The sequence below is a fragment of the Cryptotermes secundus genome, unplaced genomic scaffold, assembly GCF_002891405.2.
Source record: "Cryptotermes secundus unplaced genomic scaffold, Csec_1.0 scaffold645, whole genome shotgun sequence".
Lineage (NCBI taxonomy): Eukaryota > Metazoa > Arthropoda > Insecta > Blattodea > Kalotermitidae > Cryptotermes > Cryptotermes secundus.
In genome coordinates, this window is record NW_019723910.1 from 549,286 (window position 1) to 577,046 (window position 27,761).

Sequence of the window (27,761 nt, forward strand, 5' to 3'; positions counted from 1 at the left end):
CACATTCTGGTAATGTGCAAATATGTCTTCAGATTCAGTAATCCCCTTTCCATGAGAAATATTTAGCTTACTGTAAATAAGGTGTCTGTAAGTTCTGTACTACTACCAAGCAGCCAAGAAATTATACCGGTCTTGTGGAGCTGGGATAGTGTAGTCAGTATAACGATGCTACGGGCTGGACGATCAGGTGGCTGGAGTTCGAGTCTTGCTAGAGTAAAGAATTTTCACTTCTCCAATCGTCCAGACTGGCTCTGGGGTCCACCCAACTTCCTATACAATGGGTACCTGGAGTAAAGCGGCAGGGGCATGAAGCTGACTACTCATCTCCAACTAATGCCGAGGTCAAGAAAATGTAGATCTTTACATCCACTCCCCCATACATCTTCATGGCGTACTGCTTAATTAGCTAAGCACAGGGACAACTTTTACTGATCTTGCAAATTAGAACTATAATCAGCATTATCTTCTGTATATGTTCACCTGTTTCTGCTATTACATGTTTAGGTGCACATGCTTTAATTATAATGTGTGATTGTGAGTTTAAAAAATACTGCATGACCTGAATATTTTACAAAGCATTTGCGATATTATTAATACATACAATACGTGATGCAGTACCTATTAACAAATCAGGAGTGTATAAAGGGCTGGGCATGTAGCTGGGATGGACAGTATCAGGGAATGCTTGTAGAGTAATGACACAGGAACCTCTTACAAATGTCCACTTGGCTGACCTAGGAGACTAGACATGTGGTTGAGATGAAGTCACAGGATTTATTAACTGGATTGAACCTTGGGGATCTGCTATCTCAGCGTCAGCTAGCCAGCCAACTAGCTGTGTTTGGTTGAAATGAAAGCATCACTCTGTAGACTGCTTTCATAACTTTGAAGAGCTGGAAATGTTTACAGTTCAAGTGAAGTGTTGTTATTGATAATTTAGTGATTAATTTTACTAACTAGTTAGACCTTTGTAGAGAATTTTGTAGGTGTGTCCTGATATTATATATAAATCATACAGATTTCGCTGTCATAATTACTGAAAATTGCTTACTTTCAGCCATTGATGAAGAGAAGAAGGCATAAGGCTTGCCCAGACACTCCAGCCTTTGGGTGCATTTTTCAACCAACTTGAACTGAAGGAACTTGCCCTTCAGTATCCATCCAGCTCAATTGGGATCATATTTTTTATCAGTGCTGGTCGATTTATTTTTGTCACTATTTATAAAAGTAACAGTAATAAGATTTTCTTATCCAGCCTTTATACAACGAAGGAAAGTAATTCAAATGTGACTGTTTATACCAAGTGCTTCCACATATTTCGTATTGGATAACCACCATAGCAAAATGTTTTGTATACTGTAATTACAGTAAAACTTTCTTCTAGTTAATTAGAATTGCCTTGGTGCAGTTTGTTTTATTTTGGAGATTAATATGTGTGGTTATGAAGTTTTCTATGCAGTGAATACATTTATTGGACTTGTCACGAGTTGTAAAACAGTAAATAATACATTTGCCATTAGAATTAATTGATATCAATGGCCAAAGTTTTCTGAGAATTCTGTAGTAAATAGATGACCTGTCTTTAAATTTGTTGAAAAAAACCAGCCAGGATAACTAAAAATTTTGCATAAAATTGTACTCATCATTTTTAAAAAGTGCTCTGTCAGTTGTTCAATTGTATATCCATTTTGAAATTTTTACAAAATGGGGAAATGGGCGTGCTTTTAAAGTTGGGCTGATTTTGAATTTATCACTCTGGTGTTCAAACAGAAACTTCCAAGTATATTTTCGTATGGGTTTTGTACACACAATAATAATGTAACTTTGTTCTATGCACTTCTGCACAGCAAGTGAACTGAATGGCCAACAAATCTAGATTTTCTGTGATATAAATTGCAGCTCCTCCACATTTAACCTCTTATAAGCCTTGGCAACTATGTGTACCACTTATCTTAATGATAAATATAACATTACATTTCACCACAGATTATTTATAGGGTACTGTTGGTTCTTCATTTACTAACTGATCCTTGTAATGAATACACAGTAGATTTTTTTTAAATAAGAACAGGCTTTTAAAATATTATTTAAACAGATTTGCCTTATAAAAGGTTAAAATGCTTGTGGTACAACTGAATTTTTGTCTCACAGTATTCTAGATCTGTTAGTCATATTGCACTCCTTAGTTCGGCTGGGACAGTCCCATTTTCAGTGGGTATCTCATCGTTGAGATATTGCCTATTTGAACTGTATAATAGTTGAAAAGTTTCTGTACTTTGTAACATGGAATGTGTCATGTTTTTTAACACTACCATATTCAGTATGTTTTTTCTGAAGGAGCTCGTAACAGTTGTAGTTGAGAAGTTTGTGCAGACACTTGAACAGGCATAATCTCTTTTTGGCAATAAATGAGCACTGGTATGAATGGCGATTTAATTGTTAGAAGAAAATGCTTTTTATGTATGTTTTAGTCACAATTTATGTTGACTAAAAAGGATGGTATGCTTTTTCTGCCTTTGGTATTTGGTATTGAAGAAATATAGCACTGTAAAATACAAATTACCTTAATCATATTGGGGTACTGTCCAGAAGTGCAGTTGCACTGATATTGTATTACTTCGAATATAAGATGTCCTCAAATTTGAGATAATCCAGCTTTTGAATGTGGGCTTTAGAAAAAAAATTATAAAGGTGCACATTCCAAAAGATTAAGCTGCACCTCAGTTTTTCAGTGGGAAAAAATGTACATCTTATATTTGAAGTAATACAATATTTGCAAAAATTGTTTGCTCACAAATCCGTGTTTTTTTATTTAATCCATGTTAATTGCACATTTGTAATAACCAAAATTTCAGTTTGCACATGGTATTTGTATAGTATTGCTTCATGTCATTTGATAATTTGAATAAAATTTATGTAAGTATATTCTTACTTTGTTGACTGAAAACTCCTCTTGCATATTGTGCTACAGTTGCTCAGATGAATATGAATATTGAAAGGTGTGTGTAGCAGATATTTATGAAGACTGCAGCACAATTTAATTGCAGTTGAATTATAGGATTTTGCTGATAATAAATTTCTTTTTAAGTATTATGCTCTGGTATATTATTTTTTCAGGTTAAAAATTACTCCTTTTTATCCCACACATCCAGCTTCAGGGTTAAAGTGAAATGAATTCAAATACAAAAATAACGTATTTTGCCAGGCTTAATGTCCATGTAAATTTGAACCTAGTTAAGTGTGGCAAGTCTATATGTACATCAAGTGATTTTTCCACTAAGTTCAGTCACCGCCGTTAATCTGTATTCTCTCGTGACTGCTTCTCCTCTGTGTATTTTGTCCAGTCTTACCCTGCCCCAACTTGTCTTTCCTGTGTGACACCTGCTGTGAAAGAGAAAGGTAATGGACTATCACGTTTTGCTGAAAGAAAAATTAACGCTATTATAATAATATTGAAAGATTGCAGGCAAGTATGATGCAAAAATTCAGTGAAAACTGTCAGTTTCAAGTAAGGCAGCAGAGGCTGGAAGAAGTTTTATAATGACGAGCTTTATAATTTGTACTCCTTGCCAGATAGTATTAGAATGACCAAATAAAAGAGGATAAGACAGACAGGGCATGTAAGGTAAGGTAAAGTTATTCCTGTGTCTAATTAGTGAGGCACTGTGGCATGAAGACATACAGGGTAGTGGAGATATGGCTCTGCCTTTCTTGACCTTTGCAATAAATGGAGGTGAGTGGTCAGCTTCATTGTCCTGCCGCTTTACTCAATAGGGAAACAACCTCGGTACCGACTGGATAGGAGGCTGGCTGGGTCCCAGAGTCGGTCTCTAAGCTGTGCAGAAGAGAAAAAGATCGCTATCGCAATTCATAGCATAAGGAGGGGGGGGGGGAATAGAAATACATATATTATTTAGCAGGAAACCCCGAAGGACAAGAGACCACTAGGAGCGACTAGGAGGTTCTCGCTGTCAGTAGGAGGATAAGATTGAATCTTTAGAGACTGGATGGGACCTTGCCTCCGGATTGACTTTACTCGTGGCAGGCATCAGTAAATATGGTAATGAACCTTCGGGTTACATAAAATGTTGGAAACTACTTGAGTAGTGGCCGATTATTATCTTCGCTCAGCTCCATGGGTGTTAATTATGTTGCAGTACGTGCGGGAAACTTTCGCGTCATAATGTCAGTTACAAAATTTTATTCGGTAGGTTTTAACGCTAGCGTGGAGTAGAAGATAGATGTAAACGGTCGTCATAAACCTCTGCAGAACTCCATAAAAATAATTATTTTGTTCATGGAAATACTCTGCTGCTTTCGCTTCAGCCTATATGCCTGTTTTGACGAAATATCTCCTCAGGCTAAGTACTGGCATGAAGCAGTAGTAGTCGGTAGCAGATCTACTCGGTTCTACTGGCGAAGATATCCCCCGGATATCCCGCACTGGCAGACGAAAAAGAGAGAGGGGTGGCTAAGATTGGAAGGTACGTAATCTCTTCGTGATTTGATGATGAAAGCTGTATTATATTGGGTCATACACTATTTGTAGCGCGTGCATATTTAATATGAATACTCCTATGTTGTATATGTTGTGTGGAGATGAAATGTGTGCAAAAGTAATTCCTCTTTGGCCTAAAGTTTGGAGACTTTTGTTGAGCACGTGTGTTTGACGTCTGACAGCATTCAAATTTACACATTTTTATTTACGGATTACTGGTAAATTAGGGTGTATGTGTCAAAGGGAATATGCTGTTGAAGCAGTTGTCGTGTTCCATCTTAAAAGAGTGAAGACCTTGATGAAAAGTCAAAGAGGTGTTATAGCCTAAGTTTCAGAATTCGTATTCAGTAATGCATTTCACGAATCGTACCATTTTGTCGTCATGAATGAACATAGTTTTATTTTGGAATTATGTGGGTATAGAATACGCAGTTTAACATATAAATATTGCCGATGATGAAGTACTGTGTAAATTACACTGCTTTTGGGGTTCTAAAATTCATATATTGTATATGCCAAATCAGTGACTGACTGTAAAGTGTGTATGGCCATCTCTGCCAATATGTAAATTACAAATACGAGAATTAATGGAGCCGGGTTAAAGCCTGGAATGGGTGTACGACCCCTTTGCCCCCAAACCACTCCAATTCGAATTCATCAATATACCTAGCATTTTGTGTTATGAAGTATAAGATACTGACTGCATTGTAGAATTACCCACAAAGAAAGAGAAGATTTAATGTAATAATGCTTAGGTAAGGACTATTGTAATTTCAGGAGTAATGTTTTATGAGTTCTGAAAACTGCATTTGGGTGACACTGATTTATCGGATTCATCATCCAATTTTTGCCCTGGAAATTGAACCTTTGAGGGGAGCTATTTTATGGTGCTATCAGCATTGAGATTATATAATGTCAAGGAAAGGTTCCTGTCATGCCACTTCAGTAGGGTGGGCTGCAATATGCACAGTGGATTGCAGAAGTGAGATTATCATAGTACTTTACCCCCACTGTGGTTCATAAATGCTGTGATTACACCCTGTGCCCAGAAACGTTTGCATGGTCCTAATTTATATCCATGAACTAGAATAGGGGAGGTGACAGTTAATACTACTTCAGAAGTGTCTTTATAATTGTAAACAGCACTGAAATGTATTTAAAATTTGTAATTTATATAGGTCTTTATTTTTGGAGGTGGAATCTCATTTTCTAGAACATGTGTTAAGGAGTGGTCATAACTGCAATGATTATACACTAAAATATTTATTTTTCATGTAGTTCATTTGATTAATTTAATTTCTGAATTTAATATATATCACTTTGTTCAAGTCCTAGAGAAAGATTCATAACAATGGTTCCAAGACGGTCATATCCAAAACCTATAGGACCCATGGACCAGTGGTTGGAGTCTCAGGGTTACTACCGGAAGCATACAGCTCGGGATGGATCATGTTTATTCAGAGCAGTATCAGAGCAGGTATTCAAATAGAATTTATTAAAGTAGGTGTATACATTATTAACAATATAAGCTGTTGTCCATAACAAGGCTTCTTTCATTTTGTCATTTTGCTGATATATTTTTATGCAAATACTTTTTTGTGCCATAGGGAGATCTTTATTATCTGTTAACAAATTTTTTCTCCCAGTAAAAAGAGGGAAACGAAAAGTATGGATAAAGAAGACAAGTCAGGTTAGTCTGGTTCACTGTCGGTGTAACTGTAACACTTTAGATTGTATTTCAGATGATGGCTAGGTTACCAGCTATCCTGATGGAGGTATCTTCAAATCACTCTTTCCAAGTGACTGCTGAGATAATATTTAACACCAGTCACAATTGTCTGATTCAAAATCATTTTCTTCTCACCTTTCATGAGGATTGTCTCATTCTCATTTTATGTTAATTGTAGCAGTTGGAACAGCTTGAAGTTATTTCTCTTAAACAACAGTTGTGTTCCCAATGGTGAGTTACTCAAATTTGTCGTGCTCAATTTTTCTACTTTTTTTTTTAGTTTCACCTTCTGTAATTTTCATTGAAAAATTAATACAGTTAGTTGTCTTTACAAATTCTGATTTTTTGTTGACAAATATTGTCATTAGGATGGTTGAGGCACTCTGCTACAAGCCAGAAGGTCACGGGTTCAAGTCTCGATGAGGTCATTGGATTTTTTCCAATTGTCCTAATCCTTCTGGCCGCACTGTGGCCCTGGAGTCTACTCAATCTCTAACAGAAATGAGTACCAGGAATTAATTAAATAATTTTCCTGGGGAACAAAGCGGGGCCAGCGCGTAAGGCTGACAACCTTACCGCCATCTTTGACCTGATTGTCTAGATAATGTGGGACCCTCAACATCTCACAACTCTATAGTCCTTCATGGCCTGTTACAGGGATAGCTTTACTTTTTACCTTTTTTTTTTACAGAAATACTAAAGAAATTAATACAAAATCAGATTAATGCAAAATTTCCCTAAGTCATAATTGCATAAGTTATAAATACTTGTATTAAAACAGCCCAAGAATCAATTAGTGTTTACTAAGTGACTGACACCGCATTGCAGTGCAAATATGACATTTTGACTTTATTAGTACAGCTACAAACATCTGATGATAAATAGCATTATGAAAACGTGAAAAAAAGGAAACACAGAGAATTGGTCAGCATATGGAGATATGCCTTAGCAATACCTGCTCATTAGTCTTCAAGTTATTTATTTCCAAAAAGATTTCAAATACTGTTTTGTGTCATTTCCTGTTTTCATTATATATGCTACATGTTCAGTCCATCTCAACCCCCTGGATGTTACTCACTTACTACATTATATGATATTGTCAGAACATAAATCTTCTTTAAATTTTGTCTTTGGTGTCTTTATATCACCTACAATGACAATCTTCCAGGGTGTGAAGTTGATCACTCACCTCCGTCTAGTGCCGAAATCAAGAATGGTGGAACTATACTTCCACTTCCACACGGTGACAACTTTACCTTACATTTACCTTTCAGTCACAGTCTTATTTATTTTTCATTGTATGTTTTAGTTCTTATAATTCAATATCAAGGGCAGTTAGATGTGACTGTTGCAGTGTATATCATTAATATGCAAAGATATGAAAATGTTCAAATATCATTTATATGAATGCATGTTTTGTAGCAGTATTTCTCAACAGTTCTTCGCTGGCAACCTTCTTTTTTCGGAGGGGGGCAAACTTTTTTGCAACCACCCACAGTGGTACAAAAAATACATAATTCTTTTACTGCCAGGATTCCATGAATCACCAAATATTTCTGTTTTACAAAAAAAAAAGTATTTATATGACCTCATTTCATTTGTTAGAATTTGGCATGCAGTTAGAAGTATAAATTAAGATTCTGAGTGTGTTGTTTGTGAATTTGTGTTATTTTGTTGTATGTTCTAAAATAGCATGTCTACAAAATTCCAGTTGGATTTATTATCGTGTGTCTATGCTGAATATGCTCTTGTATAATGCTATGTAGATGCTCAAGTTACATGAAAGTATGTTTTTGCTTTTACAGGTGTTTTATGTTCAAGCTGTTCATCAAAATGTCAGGAGACAGTGTGTTGAGTTTATTCAGAAAAATAAACTTAAATTCCAAGAGGTAATTGATTTTTAAGTTCCCCCTCCACCAATCCTGTTTCATACAGATGGCCTCTGGCCTGTTTGAGAGAGGTGGGAACTAAGATTAGGCATAGGAATGCAAGATAGTGACCTCAAATATTGGTAGTGGATAGAGGATTAAAGAAAGCAAACTTACAGTAGATCTCTTAGGAAATATAAACCTTTAATTATATTGAGATTTATTGGTACAGTATCAGGTAACATTTTCACTGTTGTACATTACTAGACTTCTGACTGAGGTGGTTGTTGGTTATTGTCATAACTCTGTTAGAACTAGTAAGGGTAAAATAAGCTAGAAGTGACAAAAAGGAACTTTCTCATCAATGCAGGATTTGAGGCTGTCATTGTAGTGACTATGAAGGGTGTTGTCTTCTTATTTCATCCACTGTCAGGTTATACTGAGGTATTAACTTTTATTGAGACAAGTGAATGTATTATAATTAATTCTACTAAAAGTCAAACCTGTGATTGTATTGGGAGCAAGCACCATACTTAGCAGTGTGTGTATATTGGTCTAAATGAGATCATACATTTTGTACTCTCTCATCCTATGCAATTAGATTTTTAAATTGTTTATAATATTGGAACTGTAGAGCCTGTTTGCTTCATTTTTGTGCAAGCTGGTACTCATGATTGAATTATATTATAAAGTGTAATATTTCTCAGTCTGATATCTATGGTTAAATAACAAAATAAATCATTCCGAACTATCATGGTACAAACAGTATTTTCAATTTGCTTGCTTTAGCATTTAGAGACCAGTTTTTATTTTCTGAATTTAGGCTTTCACAGTGTTTAACCATTGATTTTGGCCAAGCTCTTGGGTGTGTACACTGTGTGCATATGGGGCAATGTTGCCAATATTTTGGAAATACAGTACATGCTGCCTCCATCTTCAGAGTCAGAGTATGTGAATATGGAGGCATCATGATACCTCTGGAACATCGGCAGAATTTCCCACATCCGCATGATGTAAACGCCTAAGAGCTGAACTAACGTTGACATCAATAGTTTTTATTTTTTGAATTATCATATTAATCGAGCACACACTCTCCATACATCCCAGGTAACCTATGGAAAGGCGTATCAGTGTGTGACACCACTGATCAATCATGCTGAAATTCTGAGAAAAATACATTTTTCCTTTTGCTTTGCCTTTTACATAACATCACTGATTCAACTTGATAATAACATTTTGGACTTTCATTTGACATTCCTGATAAAGGATATCACCTATTTTAAATTTCTTATAGTCTTCCCTCACTATCTTCAAATGGATGCTTTAGAAGTTGTTATTGCTCAGTCATATTTGATTTATCTTTCTACATATTTTCATCATTCATTGTATTCATGTGTGGGTTGTAAAACTGTATAATTAAATAATCATTTCAACATTATCCATTATCTTCATAAGTCTCAGAACAAAGACTAGTACATATTAGTAAAAGAAATTTTTGTAATCAGTTTTCCAGCGTGTTGTTACAAGTTTTGGTGTAAGTCTGCAAACAAAATAATGTGTTACTGTACCGTATTCTCAAAGAGGTATCAAATTTTCCTTTTTCAGTTTCTGAAAGAACCTTTGGAAGATTATGTAGTTCGTATGCTGGATTCTAGAGAGTGGGGAGGTCAGATGGAAATTAATGCCATGGCTCTCTTATACCAGTAAGTTATCAAAATTTAAGTTTCAGTATATTAATTTCTTTATTATACATATAAACCTGTTTTCACTGATCAACCAGTACTGCAGTAATGCCTAGTAAATTTTTGCTTTTTTAGTCATGATGTGCTTGTTTTTGAAGAAGTAGGCAGATCTCCAGCTGTTGCAACCAACTATGGCTTCACAAAGAAAATACTGCTTTGCCTCTCCTCTGACAACCATTATGATTCTGTATACCCAAAGCTATTCATAATGAAAGCAGCATTTTGTCAATGTAAGTATCTTTTTATATTCTCAACAAACAATTATGGTATAGGCTAAGTATTTCTCACATTTCCTTCTTGTAATTTTTATGTTTTGCTTTTTAAATTACATCCTAGTCATTTAACATAAATGTGAGTGTATTTCAAATACTGATTTCAATACTTGACTTGTCCAATTGTACATAATGTAACAGTTATGGATGTTAAATAAATCAATCAATCAATCAATCAATACTCTAATTTTCAATTTCGCAATGAGGATTTACGTTTGTTAAAGATGTGAACGCAGTCTGCAGAGTGAGTGAAAATTTTTGCCACTCCATGCTTCAGTCTGAAATTTAATTATTGCAAGTTTCTGCCTCTGTCACGTACTTCCGAGTCTATAATTGACTAGACAGTATAAAAAGTTTAGAAATATATTCATAATGGTGAAATGTTTACTATTTTCAGCATTAGTTTATGAGGTTCTGTATAAGAATGTATTTCAACTGCCTGATGTCAATTATGCAGTGAATAAAATGTTACATGATAAAACAAATCGTGTACAGAAGGAGAGGGTAATGAATGAAGATCGCTTTATATCCTGTGGCAGGTCAGTAAATTCTGTTTTTATAGAGTGATTATCGACTTCCTTTGCACATACAGGCATTGTAGAAAGTATGTTTTGAAGTACATTTCTTGCTTGTATGAGTTCAGCAAACATAAGAAATAGCTCCACATGTTTGTACACATAGGTAAGCATGACCATGCTGTATTATTGTTTAATAGAACATCCAATTTTAGTCCAAAGGACACCTTCAGTTATATTTATGATGGCTGCTTTCATTTTAAGTTTAGTGTTTGTTTTTTTTTTTTTTGTTTGCTCTACTACTTTCATTGCTCCCCAAAGACAGACATCACCCTGAATAAGGGTAGTTGACTTTGGTGACCAGACATAGTTTAAAGTGATTTTTCATCAGAAGTATTGTGTAACAATACTGTGCAGACATGAACTTTATTGAAGTAGTACCAAATTGGGTGAGGTGAGGTTGTCTGACTTCAGTAGTCACATCTCTGAAAAGTATTCCTTAACTTGTAAACATAATGCAATGGAGAAGAACTGTGTGTATATATATGAAAGATGGGAGCCGTTTCACCCTCATTTAACCCTCCAACAAACAGACAGAAAATCACACTGCAGCAGCTTTCCACATTGATAGTTTAAGTTTTATCACTGTGACTTTCAGTGATCTTGAACAGTTTATATGAGAGGTCAGGGTTTTGGGGTTCATCTTTAGTTGTACATGTGACAGTGACTTTGTGATCACTATATTTTTAAAATACAGTAAAGTCTCTGTTATCCAACATGTCCTGGGTAGTTGGAGATGTCATATCAGGAAATGTTGTGATTAACTGATTGTTATACAAGGATCTGGTAGAAAAGTGTAGAGGAATATAGTATCGAACCATGTATATAGCAATAAATATTAAATACATTTTGTATTGTCATGGGATATTTTAGGGTTTTGGAGCATAAGTTTTTGTATTTCTAAAAAATGTAACAACTTCTCTGTAATTTACACTTTAAAATTACAGTGTCTGTCCATGGTATTGCTTTCTACTACAAACTTTTCAAGTGGATGTGGTGATGTGTCCAAACTCAAACCGTGGGCCACTTTTTAAGGCTTTCATAATTTTACTTATCCACGGCATAGCAAATACTTCATACAATATTTTTAGAAGTTCAATTAATATTTGAGGATAACCCTTCCTCTCCTTTGACCCTTGAAATGACTTTGTTTATGCTCCCAGTTCTTATACACCCATACACTGGAGAAGAAGCCTGTAAATCACATGGATCAACTTCTCGTTTCTTTAAGAAGTTTTCAGAACGTTTCCTAATAATTACACAGAGAGATGAAAGGTTTAGTATAGCTAATGTCTCTACTCTCAATGAATAATTTTAGCCTCCTCAGCAGACAGTTCTCTTGTATGTTTCAGAAGGAGATTGCTTATGATTATCACCAGTAAATATCTCTAGGAATATTTGTTAAAATACCATGTACATGTCAAATGCTTAGTGCACTATATAACATAAGCGTAGTAGTTGTCGATGTATTTTAAGAAATACTTTTGTGATGAAATTTTAAAGTACATGAGCAGTTAGAAACTTTGATAAAATGAGAATTCACAAAACACATTTCAAGATGAGAATACTATCTTATTCAAGAATAGGAATGTATTTTTACAGATAACTGTTTGATATTTATACCTCACAGTTATTAACACTGTGTGTGTTTATTTTTCAGCTTTGGTTTTTCAATGGAAATATCTTTGGAGTCAAATAAGGACTATAAAGATCATGAAGACACAAATGTGAATGTTAAAGAACTATTGGCTCAGGGTGCTACACCTTTTCCATACAAAGTTGCAAAAGCTTTAGACCCAAATATTTATCGCAACATTGAATTTGACATTTGGAATGACTTTAGAAAAGGTAACATGTTATTTATATTTTTATACAAATGAATAATTTATAAAAAAATTAAGAGAGACATGAAGAGAGGACAGTTACCAACATTTTGCATGAATAGGTACTTAGCCAGATAGCAGCTAACAGCAGGCACTGAGTCATGTGTAAGGTAAACAGACTATTACAAGACTGCTACCACAATCAAGAGTGCATATCTTGTTTTTGTAAATTATTGCATGTTTTATCTTGTGACCAGTCAGCTGTGAACATTGTTTATCTAGGTGTGTGATGAGATACTGTGCAATACATCTTGTTGATAATTAGTTTAAAAACAGCAAATTACATCAAATGTGGTGGTAAATTTTGTTTGTTGTATATGGATTTCAGGAATTGTATGTTCTGGGACATAATGATGTGCACTCTAGCAAAAGTCAGCTGACATGTTGGAAGAACATGTTGCCTCCATCTTCAAGGTTGAAGGTTAAGGAAAGCAAGAAATCAGCATAAAGGATGCAGCAGTCAGACTCTGCTTCATACTGGTTTCTTGCTTGGCTTAACCTTCAACCTTGAAGATGGAGATGACAAATTCTTCTAAAATAATAGTTGACTTTCACTGGACTACACGGCATTATATCCTAGAAGACAGGAGTCTTCATGACCACTGCTGTGAGAACCTCAAATCCTATATATGTATATATTCATTTATGTTTATCCATTAGACCATATATTTCATAGTCACCCAGAAAGTGGTGAGAAACTGAAACAATAGATTTTGTGTAAGATACATATTTGATGTTGTGCAGAGAAAGACAGCTGTAAGAAAAATTGAGTTATTTTTTATTTTTTGATACCAGTTGTTTACATCTGAGAAATATATAGAATGACATTTTTATATCTCACAACCAAAATTAATGTTTGTGGTGGTCTCAAAATAAACATACAACCAAGAATGGAAGAATTTTCTAAAAATGTACATTATGAAATCTGCCAGTGCAGTGTTGGAACAGTGAGAATGGCTGGGACTTCATACTGATAAGCATTTTCTCTGGAAATCTGGTATCAGGTGGAAAAAGTGTTCTCCATCCCCAGTGAGCAGAAACTCTGAATAATTTCAGTTTCTCTCATGGTGGTATACATTTACACATTTATTGTTTATGCATTTGTAAATATTCATCTAAAATATAGCTTTGATATTTCCTGTTACACAGAAATGAAATTTGGCTGGTATAGGAATAATGGAGAGTTGCAGGTTGGTGTAAAGTGCCTAGTGAAGTTGAATCCTGACAGGAGCTTTCATGCTCACATTCAAGAAATGTCACCTGACAGAGGACCAGTTATTGTTTTTGTTGAAGAACTTGGAGAAAAGTAAGTAAAGGAATACCAGTAATTGCTTTACTTCTAGCACTAGTAGTTGCCTGGTAATGGCTCCAACAGTGGCTATTCCCCTACTTTTATGCTCGAGTCCTCTCTGAATGATGGATAGGGAACCACCATTCATCTGAATGAAGCTTTAACTTTGTCCTGGTTATAACTCCTCGGCGTGGACCACCATAGAACACACCACTTCCAACAGTACCTCTGATGTTGTGTGTTGATTGTTGTCGTGGAGATGTTGCTCAAATTGTTTCTGTAGGAATGTGTTGTGTTTGGAAAGCTTGTTACCCAGTAACAGCTGTGATATATACGTTTATCTTGAGGTCAGTGTATAGTAACAGCTCTGCAGGCTACAATATGTTTTATAACAGTGAACATTCTTCATGATCAAAGGAATGAATTTAGGACATCTCTAGTTTTTTAATAACATACCTAATCATTTATTTATGTTTGAATTAAAATATTCTTTATGTTCTGTAGGTGCACAGTTCCCTATGATAACTTAGAGCCTCTGCCAAAGAGTGAAAAGCCTCAGTGGTCTTTACCATATAAACATTGCCACCAATTGTCCAGTGCACAACAGAAATCAGCTCTTCTAGCGCTCACAGACTTTGGTAAGTTGCTGCTCCTTATATTTGTCCATACTTTTACCTGTTCAGCTACTTATCTGAAACTCATTTTTATATAACATCTCTCTTATTCAATAAGGTGGCAAATGGAAAAAGTCAAAAGTAGGAAAGCCCCGCAAGATGAAGGAGGGTATCATTCACACACCTCTGTCTCCTCGTTTGCAGTACAACAGTAAGATGAATGCTGGACCAATCAAACATTCCACACAGCATAACACGAGGTAAGAAGAAAACGGTTTCAGTTGGTTAATGTATTACCTGTGGCAATGAGTCTGAAAGTTTTCTCATCACTGAGCTAGTCCACATCAGTTTTAATATTATTCTAATTTTCTATCCAGGAATTTTTTAATGGTCTCTTCTCTCAGGATTTTCCAACTCAAATTTTGTATGAATTGCTCATCTCCGACATGCTAAATACATGTCCAGCACAGCTTCTCCTTGATTAGATCACTCTAAAAATAGTTTATGAAGAGTACAAATAATTTTCTTCATCCTCCTGTTACTTCTTCTCTCGTAGTAAAAATATTCTCCTCCATTTTCTTTGACTGGAGCGAGAGAACATTTACACCTGTGTAAGCAACACGTTAGATTATACTTACGTATTTTTAATCTTCAGATTTGTATTTACCTCTGACCATTACAAGCACTTGTAAGCGTCTTCTATACAACATAAAAGTTAATGCCTTTATGTGGAATTAAAATCAGACACATGTTAAAATCACCCATACTGAATGTTCTCAGTTAAATATTTTTGAATCAGCTCATTTGTGATAATTTTAATTGTTTTGTTATATCCACATCCAGAAATGTGAGTTTGTGATAGCAATCTGCCTTCCCATTTCCAAGGAGTTCAATGACAAATTCTGAAATCCCTCATCTTATAGAAAAAAAAAAAAAGGATTTACGGGGCCACGGTCTGACAAAGGTTGAGAACCACTGGTCTAATAGACAATGGGTTTTTGATGTCTCCAGCATTTACTTTAATTTATCAACCCACATGAGACAGCCTCATGACCCTTAGTTTGAAAGTCACAGAAAACTTGGATACTGCCCTCAAGTCAGCTAGGAGAATAACTGGAATTCTGTTAACCAGTAAACTGAAAATTTTCTTTGTTAACAAACAGAGGTCAGTCTTTATTATTTATGAACTAGTTATTGAGAGAATAGTGGGTGGAGTCATGTGATCATCCATCCCAGAATTGATCCAGCTAAAAGATGCAAGTGTTCACCCATCCCAGAACTCACCAAGATCAATTTTGCCTAGGCTGAATGTGATAGTGAATGACGTCAGTTGGCCACTGATCCCAGAACAGACCAAGCTGAACATTTGCTTAGCCTTAATGTTATTTATGAGTTATGTCTGGTGGTCGCCCATCCCAAAACTCATCAAGCTCAATGTTGCTTAGCCTGAATGTGACTGAGTGACACAAGGCAGTTACCCATCTTGCCATTTACCTAGACCATGACTCCTTCCAAATCCTTTCCACTTCATTTTCACTATTCATTTTACCATTTGACACTATATAGTCTGAGCTCCTGACAGAGTCATGAAGTAAATAATAAAAAAATAAAGTAATTTATGTCCTTACTTTGAGGAGTCAGGTGCAATTTTACAATTACTATGATCTTCTATACTTTGCTTTTGAAACACAAAATTACTGACTCTTGAAATAAGTACATATAATCATGGTGGAAAATTTGTTTTTATTTTCAGATATTTACATGAGCAGATTGGAAATCAAGTTCAGCTTCCCTTCCAGAACTTTTCACCAGAAAATTTCAGTCGTCTTCAGCATTACAATGTAGGTTTTATGTTTTGATTCTGTTGACACATGTAATTTCACAAAAGGAACAGAAGAAAAGTGTTGGGCAAAAATTGAAAATATATATGTAGTGCACCAGTGCTGAGGCTGCACCAAGAGGACTTTTAGATGAGTGTCCGACAGTGCCCAAGGCTTCTCACACACTGTCTGCTGTTGTATTCCCCTCTAGCCCTCTTTGTCCTCTCTCAACCAGCCTAAAATGCTTGTCGCTAGTAAAGGTATCAGATGGTCCTCACTGCCAGTATTCATGTGAACAGAATTTGGGAAGCATAACAGCTTGAAGGAGATGTAGACAGTACCAATCCATGGGACTTCTTTCTACAGCCTCATTACAGTGATGTTTTCTAGACCACAAGTGAGAAGCTCCTAAGGAGAAGACAATTTAGGAGAGACATACATCATCTAAACTGTGACATAGGAATTGAACAACATTTCAAAATGAAGTACCAGAAATTCTTTACTAATCAGCAATAACACTGAAATAAGGGTGTGCAGTCAGAAGGAGACAGTGTTGAAGGGAATATATTCAATTAATAAGAATTTGAGTCAGTGTCAAAGTTTTATAATCTGCCTACAGTGTGAGTGATACATAGGAAAACTAAACCAGTTTCTATTTTTATTTATTTATTTATTTACATTATTTTCATGGATCATTATACATGATATAGGACAATCAAATACTTTACAATAATAAATAATAATAATAAAATAATGAAATGATGATTCTAATAATAGAACTAATATAATCGTTTAACACATGACACCGCTGTACGCCTCAAGACCCAATCCTTCTATCCCAGCACAGAATACCCTGGTATCCTCAATCTCATTCTTGTAAGAAAAAAATACAGAGTAGGGCAATAGGCATTCCTTTAACATTACTAATATAAAAATCTACAAGTTAATTATTATTGAAATATATGTTTACAAGTGATAAGAACTAGTATTTTCCCCCAAATAAGAGAAACTTAGCTATACTATAGAAACAATGATCAAGTAGGAATGTTTTCAAAGTCTTTTTAAACTTGTATAGTACTGGTATCACATTAATATATTGTGGCAACTGATTTAACATGTGATTAAGATATTTCATACCCGTAAATACATTATTTTTGTCTGACTTTTTTAGTTTAGTTTGAATTTTGGATATCTTTAGTATTGTTTATTTTTCTTGCAGAATGTTGGGATTGATATGCCTGGTGTATCTATGATGTTAGAGCAGCACAACTCCACGTCTAGTCCAACAATGACCCAAGCAATGATGATGTCCTTGACTTCACCATCAATTGCTGCCAACAGCATAATCAAATCTGGTGAACATGGTCACAGCAGTCCAGAAAGATGTCTGTCACCACTGCAGCAGCCAGATTCTACCACTGACATGTCATGTTCACAGCAGCCTGTAATGACAGATTCTGTTGATCCATCGCTGTCTCTTTCCCCAGCACAGTTCACATCTTTTACAGCATACTCTAACTCACCACCACTGGTGTCACAAGCTCCTGTTCCTACCTCTGGTCCCCAACCAGGATCCAGTTCTAATAATCCTGGAATTATGAATCCTTCCACCTCCTTCAGTGATACGATTTGTACTAAAAGTAACACGCCATCATACATGGTCTGTAACACTGGTGTGTCTGGAGCAAACATGGGTGTTGCTAGCATGCCAGGAGGAAATAATCACCCACCAAGGGACTTCAGTGGAAACTTCATGTTTCAGCCAGTGAACTTCATGGCACAGAAATCTGTTCAGATTGGTGGCAGTGATTTGCCTTTATCAGGTAAGTATTAAATTTATGTGCAGTTGACATTAGTGATGAATTGTAAAGCTTTTCTGTTCTGTACACAGTTGAAATTCCTGACCCCAGTATATCACTTCAGTCATTCTGTGGTAATTTATATTTTCTTAATATATGTCTTTATATTGTCAGAATCCCAGAGATTCTTACCATATTCACAAGAACCTGCCACTGGCCTCTGTCATAAGCCAATGAATTTAGTTCACATCCTTCCACCCTGTTTTTTTAGATCCATTTTAATATTACCCTCCGTACACTGTTGTCTTCCAAGTGGTGTTCTTTCATCGAGTTTTCTGACCAACATTTTGTATACTTATCTGTGTTTTGATTGCTGTTCTGACTCTGTAAACTACTTTCAAGTTGAAAATTGAATGTTTATTTTTTTTTTCAGACCTATCCACTCTCCGGTTCTTTTATAATCTTGGACATGATGTAAGTTTTGCTAAATTATAATGTATTTTTCGTTACAATGTTATATACAATTACCTATGTAAATGTCATATATACTAATCCTAAGGACTTCACCCTGATCTTAAATTTGGTTACAAATCCAACATTATTCTTCTAAGGGATTTTTTTTCTTATTTTATCACTACTGGTATTATGACATCCTTGTCAGGGAAGTGCATCCCAAGCAATTGAAAACTTTGTGAGAAACATTCCAAACTAAAGTTAAAGTTGCACCTATGCTAAGCACCAAGGCATGATGGCATATATAGGGCATGAGGTTAATTTCCATTGGTATCAGATCGGGAAAGTGTGTCCCACATTGTCAGCAGCTGTGAAGGGAAAAATTTAAGGAAGGATAACGTATCTGTGCTAAGTTTGAAGCCATGGAGTCTTATCTGGGGTGGAAAGTAAATCTTCATTGATATTATGATCAAGTAGGCACATCCAAGATTGTCAACAACTACATAGAAATGATTTTTAACTTGAGATAATATTCTCCCTGTGTCTAAGCACCATGATGTGAAGGCATGTACAGAGTGTGGAGATAAGGCTTACACATTAGTAATAGAAGGGAGTGATCAGGTTCATGCCCAAACTGCTTTACCTTTGGTAAATGATTACCAAGGCAGTGGGGTATGTGGAAGGGTGATGATGGGGGAAAAAAAAAATATATATATGTATATATATATATATAACGCTGGCATTTCTGGAAGTTCAAGTTCATCAGGAAGTGGCTGCAGACATGAATATTCTTTTGGGTGAGCACATAGTTGCTCTTTGTCAGTTATATTCCTTGCTTCTGTTATCATTTCGAATTTCAGAGTGAATAAGACCCATAATGATCTAGAAAGGAAAAATTAAAAAAGTACTTCCTCAAAAGCACATTGCTGTATAAGGTGTACTGTGATAATATAGGGGAGAATTCCATGCCTTATTTATCAGCAAATATGGTGTATTATGCAATCATTTTTCTGTATATCAAACATACATAAATTTTTAATGTTAATATTTGCTCTGTGATCGTTTGTTTATTTAAGAAGACACCGAAGCACACATGAGCATTATTTGGCATTTAAAGAGCAAGGGCATGAATTTATATTGAGTGAAATGAAACTTGACAATTGTATAAATGTACTATTTCTTTTATGAACAAATATTTAATAACATAAAAGCATTCCTAATGTTACAGTACTTTCGGCTGAGCTGTATGTATTGGCCTAATTCTGTGCAACAAGCAAAGCCAAATTTTCTTCCTGCACCCACTATGACACCAAATTACAGTGAAAATCCAACTTTTTGCAATCCTGTGATGACTTCGAACAACATAACAAATGAGCACCACATGCCAGGTTAGTACAGTTTTTAATTATGTTACATTGAATATATTACAATATATTCAGTACAGAATTTCATGTTGGCCAATGTGAGATTTATGACATATGGCTGTATGCTGGAGAAGTTGTTTAATACTTCTCTTGGTTAATATGCTGTTGTCTAACACTGTCTCCATGATTGCACTTCTTGAATTATATTCTGTACCAAGTATGTGATGCTTGGGGTTCTCACAGCTGTGAACATGAAGATTACAGGCTTCTGGGATGTACCTGTAATTTTAGTACTAAATAAGTTCAGAAACTCATAGAGAATACTTATATAAATGGGACATTATAGAAAAACATTGTTACTTCCTACATAAATTGGTACTCACTCACTCACTCACTCACTCACTCACTCACTCACTCACTCACTCACTCACTCTCACTCACTCACTCACTCACTCACTCATGGAGCTGAGCCCTTCTGGAGAAGCCGCCAATTCTGCGGCTACTCAAGAATTTCCCAGCATTTTATTGAACCCAAATGTTCATTACCATGTTCGCAAGAGCCCCCCACTGGTCCCTATCCTGAGCCAGATCAATCCAATCCGTACCATCCCATTCTGTCTCTCTAAGATCCATTTTAATATTGTCCACCCATCTACACCTTGGTCTTCCCAGTGACCTCTTTCCTTCTTGCTTTCCGACCAATATCCTATATGCATTCCTCGTCTCCCCCATTCGTGCTACATGCCCTGCCCATCTTATCCTCCTTGACTTGATAATTCTAATTATACTTGGAGAATAGGACAAGTTATGAAGCTCCTCATTATGCAGTTTCCTCCAACCTCCTGTCACTTCATCTCTCTTTGGTCCTAATATTCTCCTCAACGCCCTGTTCTCAAACACCCTCAGTCTATGTCCCTTCCTTAATGTAAGAGACCAAGTTTCACACCCATACAGAACCACAGGCAAAATTATAGTTTTGTATGTTCGAATGTTTATGTTTTTGGACAGCAGAAGAGAAGACAAAAGGTTCTGGACTGAATGGTAGCAAGCATTACCCGAGATCAACTCTTCTTAATTTCCTCCTGAATCAGGTTTCAATCTGTTATCATTGTTCCCAAATATCTGAACTGTGCCACATTTTCGAAACGTCTGTTTCCTATCTTTATGTCATGATTTTGCCCTGCATTTTGGTGACGAGACAGTAACATATACTTAGTTTTCTCTGTGTTTACTTCTAGACCAACCTTTTACTTGTGTCAATTAAAGTTTGTGTGTTGTTCTTTATGGTATCTACATTATCACCCAGTAGATTCACATCATTGGCATAGGCCAACAGCTGATGTGTCCCATTTAATGTAAATTAAATTTATGTAAATTTATGGATGTTACGATGTGGGAACATTGTACTTTTGACAGTAAGATTTTTTGATGTGGCAAAGTTTACTACTCTAACTCCATTATCATTACTAATTTAATGGAAACTCTCATTCCAAATAATTGGTTTTAAAATGTCTTCCCTCCCTACTTTGGGTTTGAAATCTCCTAACAAAATTTTCATAGGGTACTTTGGGAATTTATCAAATACATGTTCTAGTTCTTCATAGAATCTATCCTTTATGACATCAATTTTATCTCCTGTTGGGACGTGAACATTCATAACAATGATATCACACCAGCAACCTTTTAGTATTATATATGATATCCTATCACTAATGAACTCTACCCTCTTAACCGGTGATACGATTCTCTTATGTACGAAAAAGCCTGTACCTAATTCATGATTTTCATTCCCCTTTCCATAGAGAAATGTATAGTCTCCTGCTGGTGCAATGCCACCTCCATTCCATCTGACCTCCTGTACTCCTAAATCTAACTTATATTTTAAGATTTCTTCTACCACTGCCCTGAGTGAACCTGCCCTATACAAACTTCGAACATTCCAAGTGCCAAATCTCATACATAAATTGTGTTCATTTTTGTAACATAATTATTTGTTACGGCGAGGAGTTGTTAGCCCCACGCCCAACCCCCAAGCTGGAGGACCACTCCTTGTTGGCTGTCTGCGACTGCTTATTCAGTATATTCACAGCTTCCTTCCAAAACTGGAGGGCATCTCCTCCATCTGCAGCCTGAGGATGCCCCATGCCCTGGTGACAAGGGACCCACCTAACATGGACATAAATTGGTAACTTGTTTTATTGTTTTTCCAGAAGTTCCATATATCTCAGAAAACAACTGTATGAGGCAGAGTACATCTTGAGAATCTGATAGTGACTCAGATGGTCGAGAATTTGTCACATTCTATGAAATCGAGGTTTTCACAAGGGTCTACCTTTGGACCCTGTTCTTTTGAACCAGTTGAATCCAGTCCACATCCTCACACTGTTGTTATTGACAATAAGCTTCAATATTATCTTCCCATGTAGTACTATTTACAGGTATCTATCTTTGTTCCTGTTGCTCCCACTTGGAGCATAGGGCATCCATGAAACACTTCATTTCACATCAGTTTCTTGATCTTAGACAGTTGGTAGGACTTCTTGGATGGGGTATCAGCCTTTGACAAGGCCCCTGTATACACAGGGCAACACAAACACAGAAAAAACGCAGACAAACATCCATGACTTGAATGGGATTCAAACCCATAATCCTGGTGTTGAGCAAGCAAAGACATTTCATGCCTTAGACCATGTGGTCACTATGATCAGCCGTGTTGTACTAAGTTTCTTTGAGCATTCTTTCATCTATCCAGATGTTCCGACTTGCGATCTTTCATATATTATGTATTTCTCATCTTCCTCCCACATGCTCCTTGTCCCACCTGTCTCATCTTCCTTGAGGCTTAATTTGCTCCTTATAAAAATTTGAAGGTTTGTACGAGTGTTTTTTTTAATTTGTCCACTTTTTATATGGCAATAACCTTTCACATTACAGATTCAGCACCATCATTGCAAGAAGATCTGTATCAAGTTGGACAAGAAGTTACTCCTAATATTATGCTGCCAAATGATCACAGTGTACATGTATCCACTGAGTCAGATAAAACAGGTTTTCATGCTAGTGGTGGAGGAAATGAGAGTGTCACCTGGCAGGCAAAGCAGGTTGACATGGAAGTCTCAAATGCATTACAGAAAGCATTTAATGGTGATATTGTGTCCAGGTCCAATAAGAATCCCTCTGATGGCAGAGAAAATAGAATACAAAATTGTGAGTATTCTTGAAAATAGCTCCTTGTTTACACTCATGCTGTAGTCTAAAGGGAATGTAGGTGGCAAGTAGTGATTCTTTCTGGGCCCGGTTATTTAAATTTAGTAGAACCTTGATATTATGAGAATTTATAAAATTCCTAAAGATATATGGTGTGATGAATGCTTGTAATATCTGAAAATTTTTGAAATATGTAACTGCATGTGTATCACTAACTTTCAATTATGTAGAGTGCAATATGATGCCAGGGTTTAAATAATAATGTAGTTAAGGCAATATTTTTCCATGTCACGGCTGTGTGAAAATAACTAAAAGCAATTCAGCATTCTCTTCATCTGTAGCATTATCTGAAATACAAGGTTAGAGATTTCTGAAAATGTACATAACCTATTACCTGCAACCGACTGCTAATTAGAAGCCACCTTTTATGCTCTGAAGTCCTGTCCACTATTTTCTGCACAACAAGAATCACAAGTCACTCATATTCCACTCACAATTTTCTGCATGCTCCCAAGTTCAACCTGTCTTCCACCCATAATTCACCAATTGGCCATATGTGTTACAATAAACATTGAACTTGAGTAAGAGACATAAAACATGAAGCAGTTTAAATTGTACTGATACTTAGGTGCATACACTATGTCCTGGATATATTCTAAACACCCTGTCTGGAATGCACAAAAGTTTCTGGTGTTAGGTGTGTAAGTGATGGTTGTGAATCAGTAGTTTGTTCTTAACTAAAACTCATTTTATGGTGTTGCCACATAAAATGTAAGTGAATCCATAATTGTTTATTTTTTTTTTCAAATGACACATTCATGTTGTCATACTTGTGCTGTAAATAAACCCTTTTTATAAGACTCCTGAATAGGATCCATACCATCTGTAGCCCCAGCATCTCTGTTGGATCTGATCTCATTATGTGTGTCACACAGTCACAAACTGAGATTGTGAGACAGATTTCACTAATATGTACTCATGAAATGAGGGAACATAGTTAGTTTCTCTTTGTTCTTTAATAGTGTAAAGGATATCAAAGAAATTAATCCGTAACACTTTTTGATGAGCTGCCAACTTCATTCAAATGTGTTATTTTCATATTCAGTTCTATTCCCTTCCATTTCTTTGCCAGAATTGGGGTTTTTAAAAAATTAAAGTCAGAACCAGTCACAACACAGCTGTTTGATGTGACAAAATCTGAAACATGCTTGCATGCTTTTATTCTGTGAAATTCCACCTAGTCCAGGTGAAGCTCAGGGGAAGACACTGAACAGTGCAGTGGACATCATGTTATGTAATCTTCTCAGTGCTTAAAATTAAAACTTGGAGAGGAAATCTCCTCACAGATTTTGGAATGTGAACTTTCTCTTATACAAGGATAGGGCAGAGGGGTTGACTTAACAGGACCTTTATGGGCTGCTGGCCATGAATAATTTTTGAAGCAAAACTGGAAGTATAGTTGGTGCACCATATTGTGTAAAGACAGGGATGGTTATGTAGGAATCACTCATTATGACGAATCTGCTGGGTAAAGCCCCCAGTTATGTGATGATTTTCCATGTGTAAAAGCTATTAAATTGATAAAGTGCCGCTTTTTATAGGTTGTGGCCGTTAATTTGGCATAGTCAAAGTTACCTTTAATATTACAGTATTCTGATCAGTGGGTTGTGTGCGTACCTTATGTGAGATGTGCCATATTTTGTAAAATTACCTGTCTGAAAAATCACTTCTGTTTAGAGTAAAAATAAATAGCTGTTTCAGCTATTTTTTTGTGACATTGAAGGCAAACTCATAATTTTAAAAGGCGCTGCCAATAGCATTCAGCTCACTTGATTGTTGTTTCTGTCAGTCAGCTGTTGAGTATAACATTTTTTAAAAAGTAGGTCATGTAGCTGAAAATGTTGAGACCTCTATCATAAGGTACACTGTATTCCTTCTACTCACTGTTTATCATTAATATAATGTGCAACTAACCCTGGTTCCTTTATCTTGCTTATTTCTTTCAGCTCATGTTGGAAGACCTTGCCAAAATTCAGCAAGACACAGTGAGCCTTTTGAAGCACATGTAACACCTCAGCAATCAGAAGATTCGGAAGTTAGTTGTGGACATACCATTGGTTCACCTGCACAGAGTAGTCCCCCAGCTGTGCTTACTACCAGCTATAATATTCCACCTCCTACTGTCCCATATGCCTTCACTCCGATGCCCCCAACAGTATACAATCATACCATGGTACCATTCTATTTCCCCATGGATTCTGAGCAGGGAATGATGCTTGTGCCATACTACCCCCAGTATACAGTTAGTTCTCCTGTACAGTTGGAGCCACAAGATGCTGTAGAAGTTTCAACAGCAGTGCCAGATGTGCAGGCTGTTCCATCACACTTCACAGGAGCCATTTACAGTCCAGTAAAACAGTCAGGTAACACTGAGAATGGATGTCTTCCTCCATACACTATTTATCCTCAACCACCAACACCTGTACTTTTTCAGCAGACATCTGTACCTGCTGGTGTATATCCCACAGGCCCCGGACCTGAAGCTAACATATCAGTACCAAGATGGATGCAAACAATGCCAGGCCTTCCTCATATAAATCCAACGCCTTGTATGTTACAGTCACCTCCAACAACACCAGTTGGAGCACCTGTTCCTTATAATACTGTTACTTAAAAAGTATTAAAAAGTAGATGTGTTTAATCATCTTGTGCAGTAAGTTGGAAATAAGTGGCAGAGGTTGGTAAGTGTACCAACACAGTATTCAAGTACTTAAATAGAATTATGCAAATTTCTTTTTAGCATATTTTTTTTTGAATTGATTGATATAAATTCAAATTTCTTAGCTGTGTCTCAGCAACTTAAAAAATAGCACATATTTGTGATAACGATGATGACAAAATGCCACTAAGTAACCAGCAGTCATGAAATGTATAAATCCTTTGCAGTTCATGTACCTTTACACTTCAGCATGTATACAAATATATACATTTAAGCAGATGGCCATAAACATGAAACTGTACCAAGTATATCATGTTGCAACACTGTGTAACACTTTCTAATGCTGGAAATCGTATTCTTCCTAATTCAGGTGCATATTTCTCTAATAGGAATGTTTGCCTTTTCCGATGTTGTATGAACATGATTCTGAAATGATGTAATACTTTTATAAATGACTGTCCACCATTTATTAACATCTTCGTGTATCAGATGATAAATTAGTTAAGTTGAAATTTGATACTTTTACAGATTAATTTATTAACTTTGTACATAAGGTTAAATATTTACAGATGTTGAATACTTTGTAAATATACATAGAAAAAGATCTCATAACATGTATAAATATTTATTAATTTGCATTCCTGTCTTCAGTCACTTTATATGCAACTGAGAATGAAATACCAGAGGATTGAGGAATGGAAAAGTCTGTAAGAGATGGGATCATGCAAAATTAAAATCATTTACATAGCACTGTAAATATTGGACCTTGTCATGTTATGCTACTGCAGATTTACTTCTGAAAATGTTTGATTTTGGTGTCATGATTCTGAACAGCGTTTGTAAAATTACTATATGATGTAGGACTCTGTGATGATTAGTGCTCTTTCTAGGTGTTTTGTTCTGGTAAAAGGTTTCAGAATCAGGTATTTCCTCACCTATCATCACATACATTTACAACATCAAATGAGTTGATCATCATTAATGCTGTATAAACAACATAATCCCTTATTTGAATCTGCAGATTGTTTTTGTGTGTGTATTGTACACGTTTTCTGACTTTACTAATAACATGTTTATCAGAATAAGCTCATGTCAAACTTTTGTTATGGTGGATATCTATAAGAAGTGAAGTATTTCCATCAAATAATCATTATTCACAGCTGATTTAGCATACTTGTATTTTTTAAATAAATTTGTGTTCACTGGAGTAGAATACAAAAGTAATGCAAATAGAACTTGTTTCATTTTCATTCATTTACACAAAGAGAGTAAATAATAAATTATACAATTTTGTTACAAAAAAGCAGTCTTTGTAAAGATGATATTTAAGTTGATAAAATATACGTTTCTTGTTGACAAGTGCAATAAAATGAAAAATTAATTAATCAGGGTATTGAACTGTTCAATAGTTGTAGTCATTATATCATTAATATTGAGACCTTTTGTTATTAATAACTAAGAAGAATTAATTATCACTTTAGTTGTTCTACATGAACTCTTCTTTTGTATGGGGTAGAATAAAAGTTTACTATTGTATTATGATCACAGTTGAATTAATAAAGTGAAGAATGTTGCCATGGTGTGAATCTTTATGGTTGACCTCTGTTTTATACCTCTGGGGGTAAAGCGTCCGCGGCATCAAGCTAACCACTCACATCCATCTAGTGTCAAGGTGAAGAATGGTGGAGCTATATTTTCATTCCACCATACATCTTCATAGAGTTGTGCTTAATTAATTAAGCAGAGGGACAACTTTATCTTTTTTTTACCTTTTACTTGTGTATTTCTCTTGGCATGATCTGGTATTGTGACACTTTGAATATAAAATACATGGTGCTCCTAACCAGGGTAGTTCAGTTGATACAGTGACACAGTCTATGGAATCGACGTTGGAGGAAATAGTTCAATTCCTGGCAGGCGCAAGAAA

General features: G+C 35.7%; 2 protein-coding genes across 11 annotated transcripts in view; both read left to right on the forward strand.

Annotated features, from left to right (window-relative positions):
- Positions 1-2,925, forward strand: part of LOC111862096 (thymosin beta) — a 59,210-nt gene extending 56,285 nt beyond the window's left edge. For all 3 annotated transcript variants that reach the window (XM_023847205.2, XM_023847206.2, XM_023847207.2), the window contains one exon: positions 1,058-2,925. In XM_023847205.2, coding sequence (XP_023702973.1) covers positions 1,058-1,083 — 26 coding nt within the window. In that variant the 3' untranslated portion in view covers positions 1,084-2,925. The remainder of the gene's footprint in view (positions 1-1,057) is intronic.
- A 1,113-nt stretch (positions 2,926-4,038) lies between these two features.
- LOC111862119 (OTU domain-containing protein 4) lies at positions 4,039-27,407 on the forward strand. Of its 8 annotated transcripts, none has more exons than XM_033750563.1 (16): positions 4,039-4,060; positions 5,828-5,975; positions 8,033-8,116; positions 9,701-9,798; positions 9,913-10,067; positions 10,507-10,648; positions 12,345-12,532; positions 13,717-13,873; positions 14,363-14,496; positions 14,591-14,732; positions 16,226-16,313; positions 17,512-18,115; positions 18,525-18,565; positions 19,773-19,932; positions 22,843-23,115; positions 25,122-27,407. In XM_033750563.1, exons 2-16 carry the CDS (start codon positions 5,850-5,852, stop codon positions 25,787-25,789), a joined length of 3,060 nt encoding a protein of 1,019 aa, XP_033606454.1. In that variant the 5' UTR covers positions 4,039-4,060; positions 5,828-5,849; the 3' UTR covers positions 25,790-27,407. The 8 variants fall into 8 exon arrangements, with proteins under 8 accessions (XP_033606454.1, XP_023703026.1, XP_033606450.1 ...); XM_023847258.2 differs by lacking the exon at positions 4,039-4,060 and adding an exon at positions 4,068-4,484; XM_033750559.1 differs by lacking the exon at positions 4,039-4,060 and adding an exon at positions 4,528-4,616.
- The last annotated feature ends 354 nt before the right edge of the window (positions 27,408-27,761 follow it).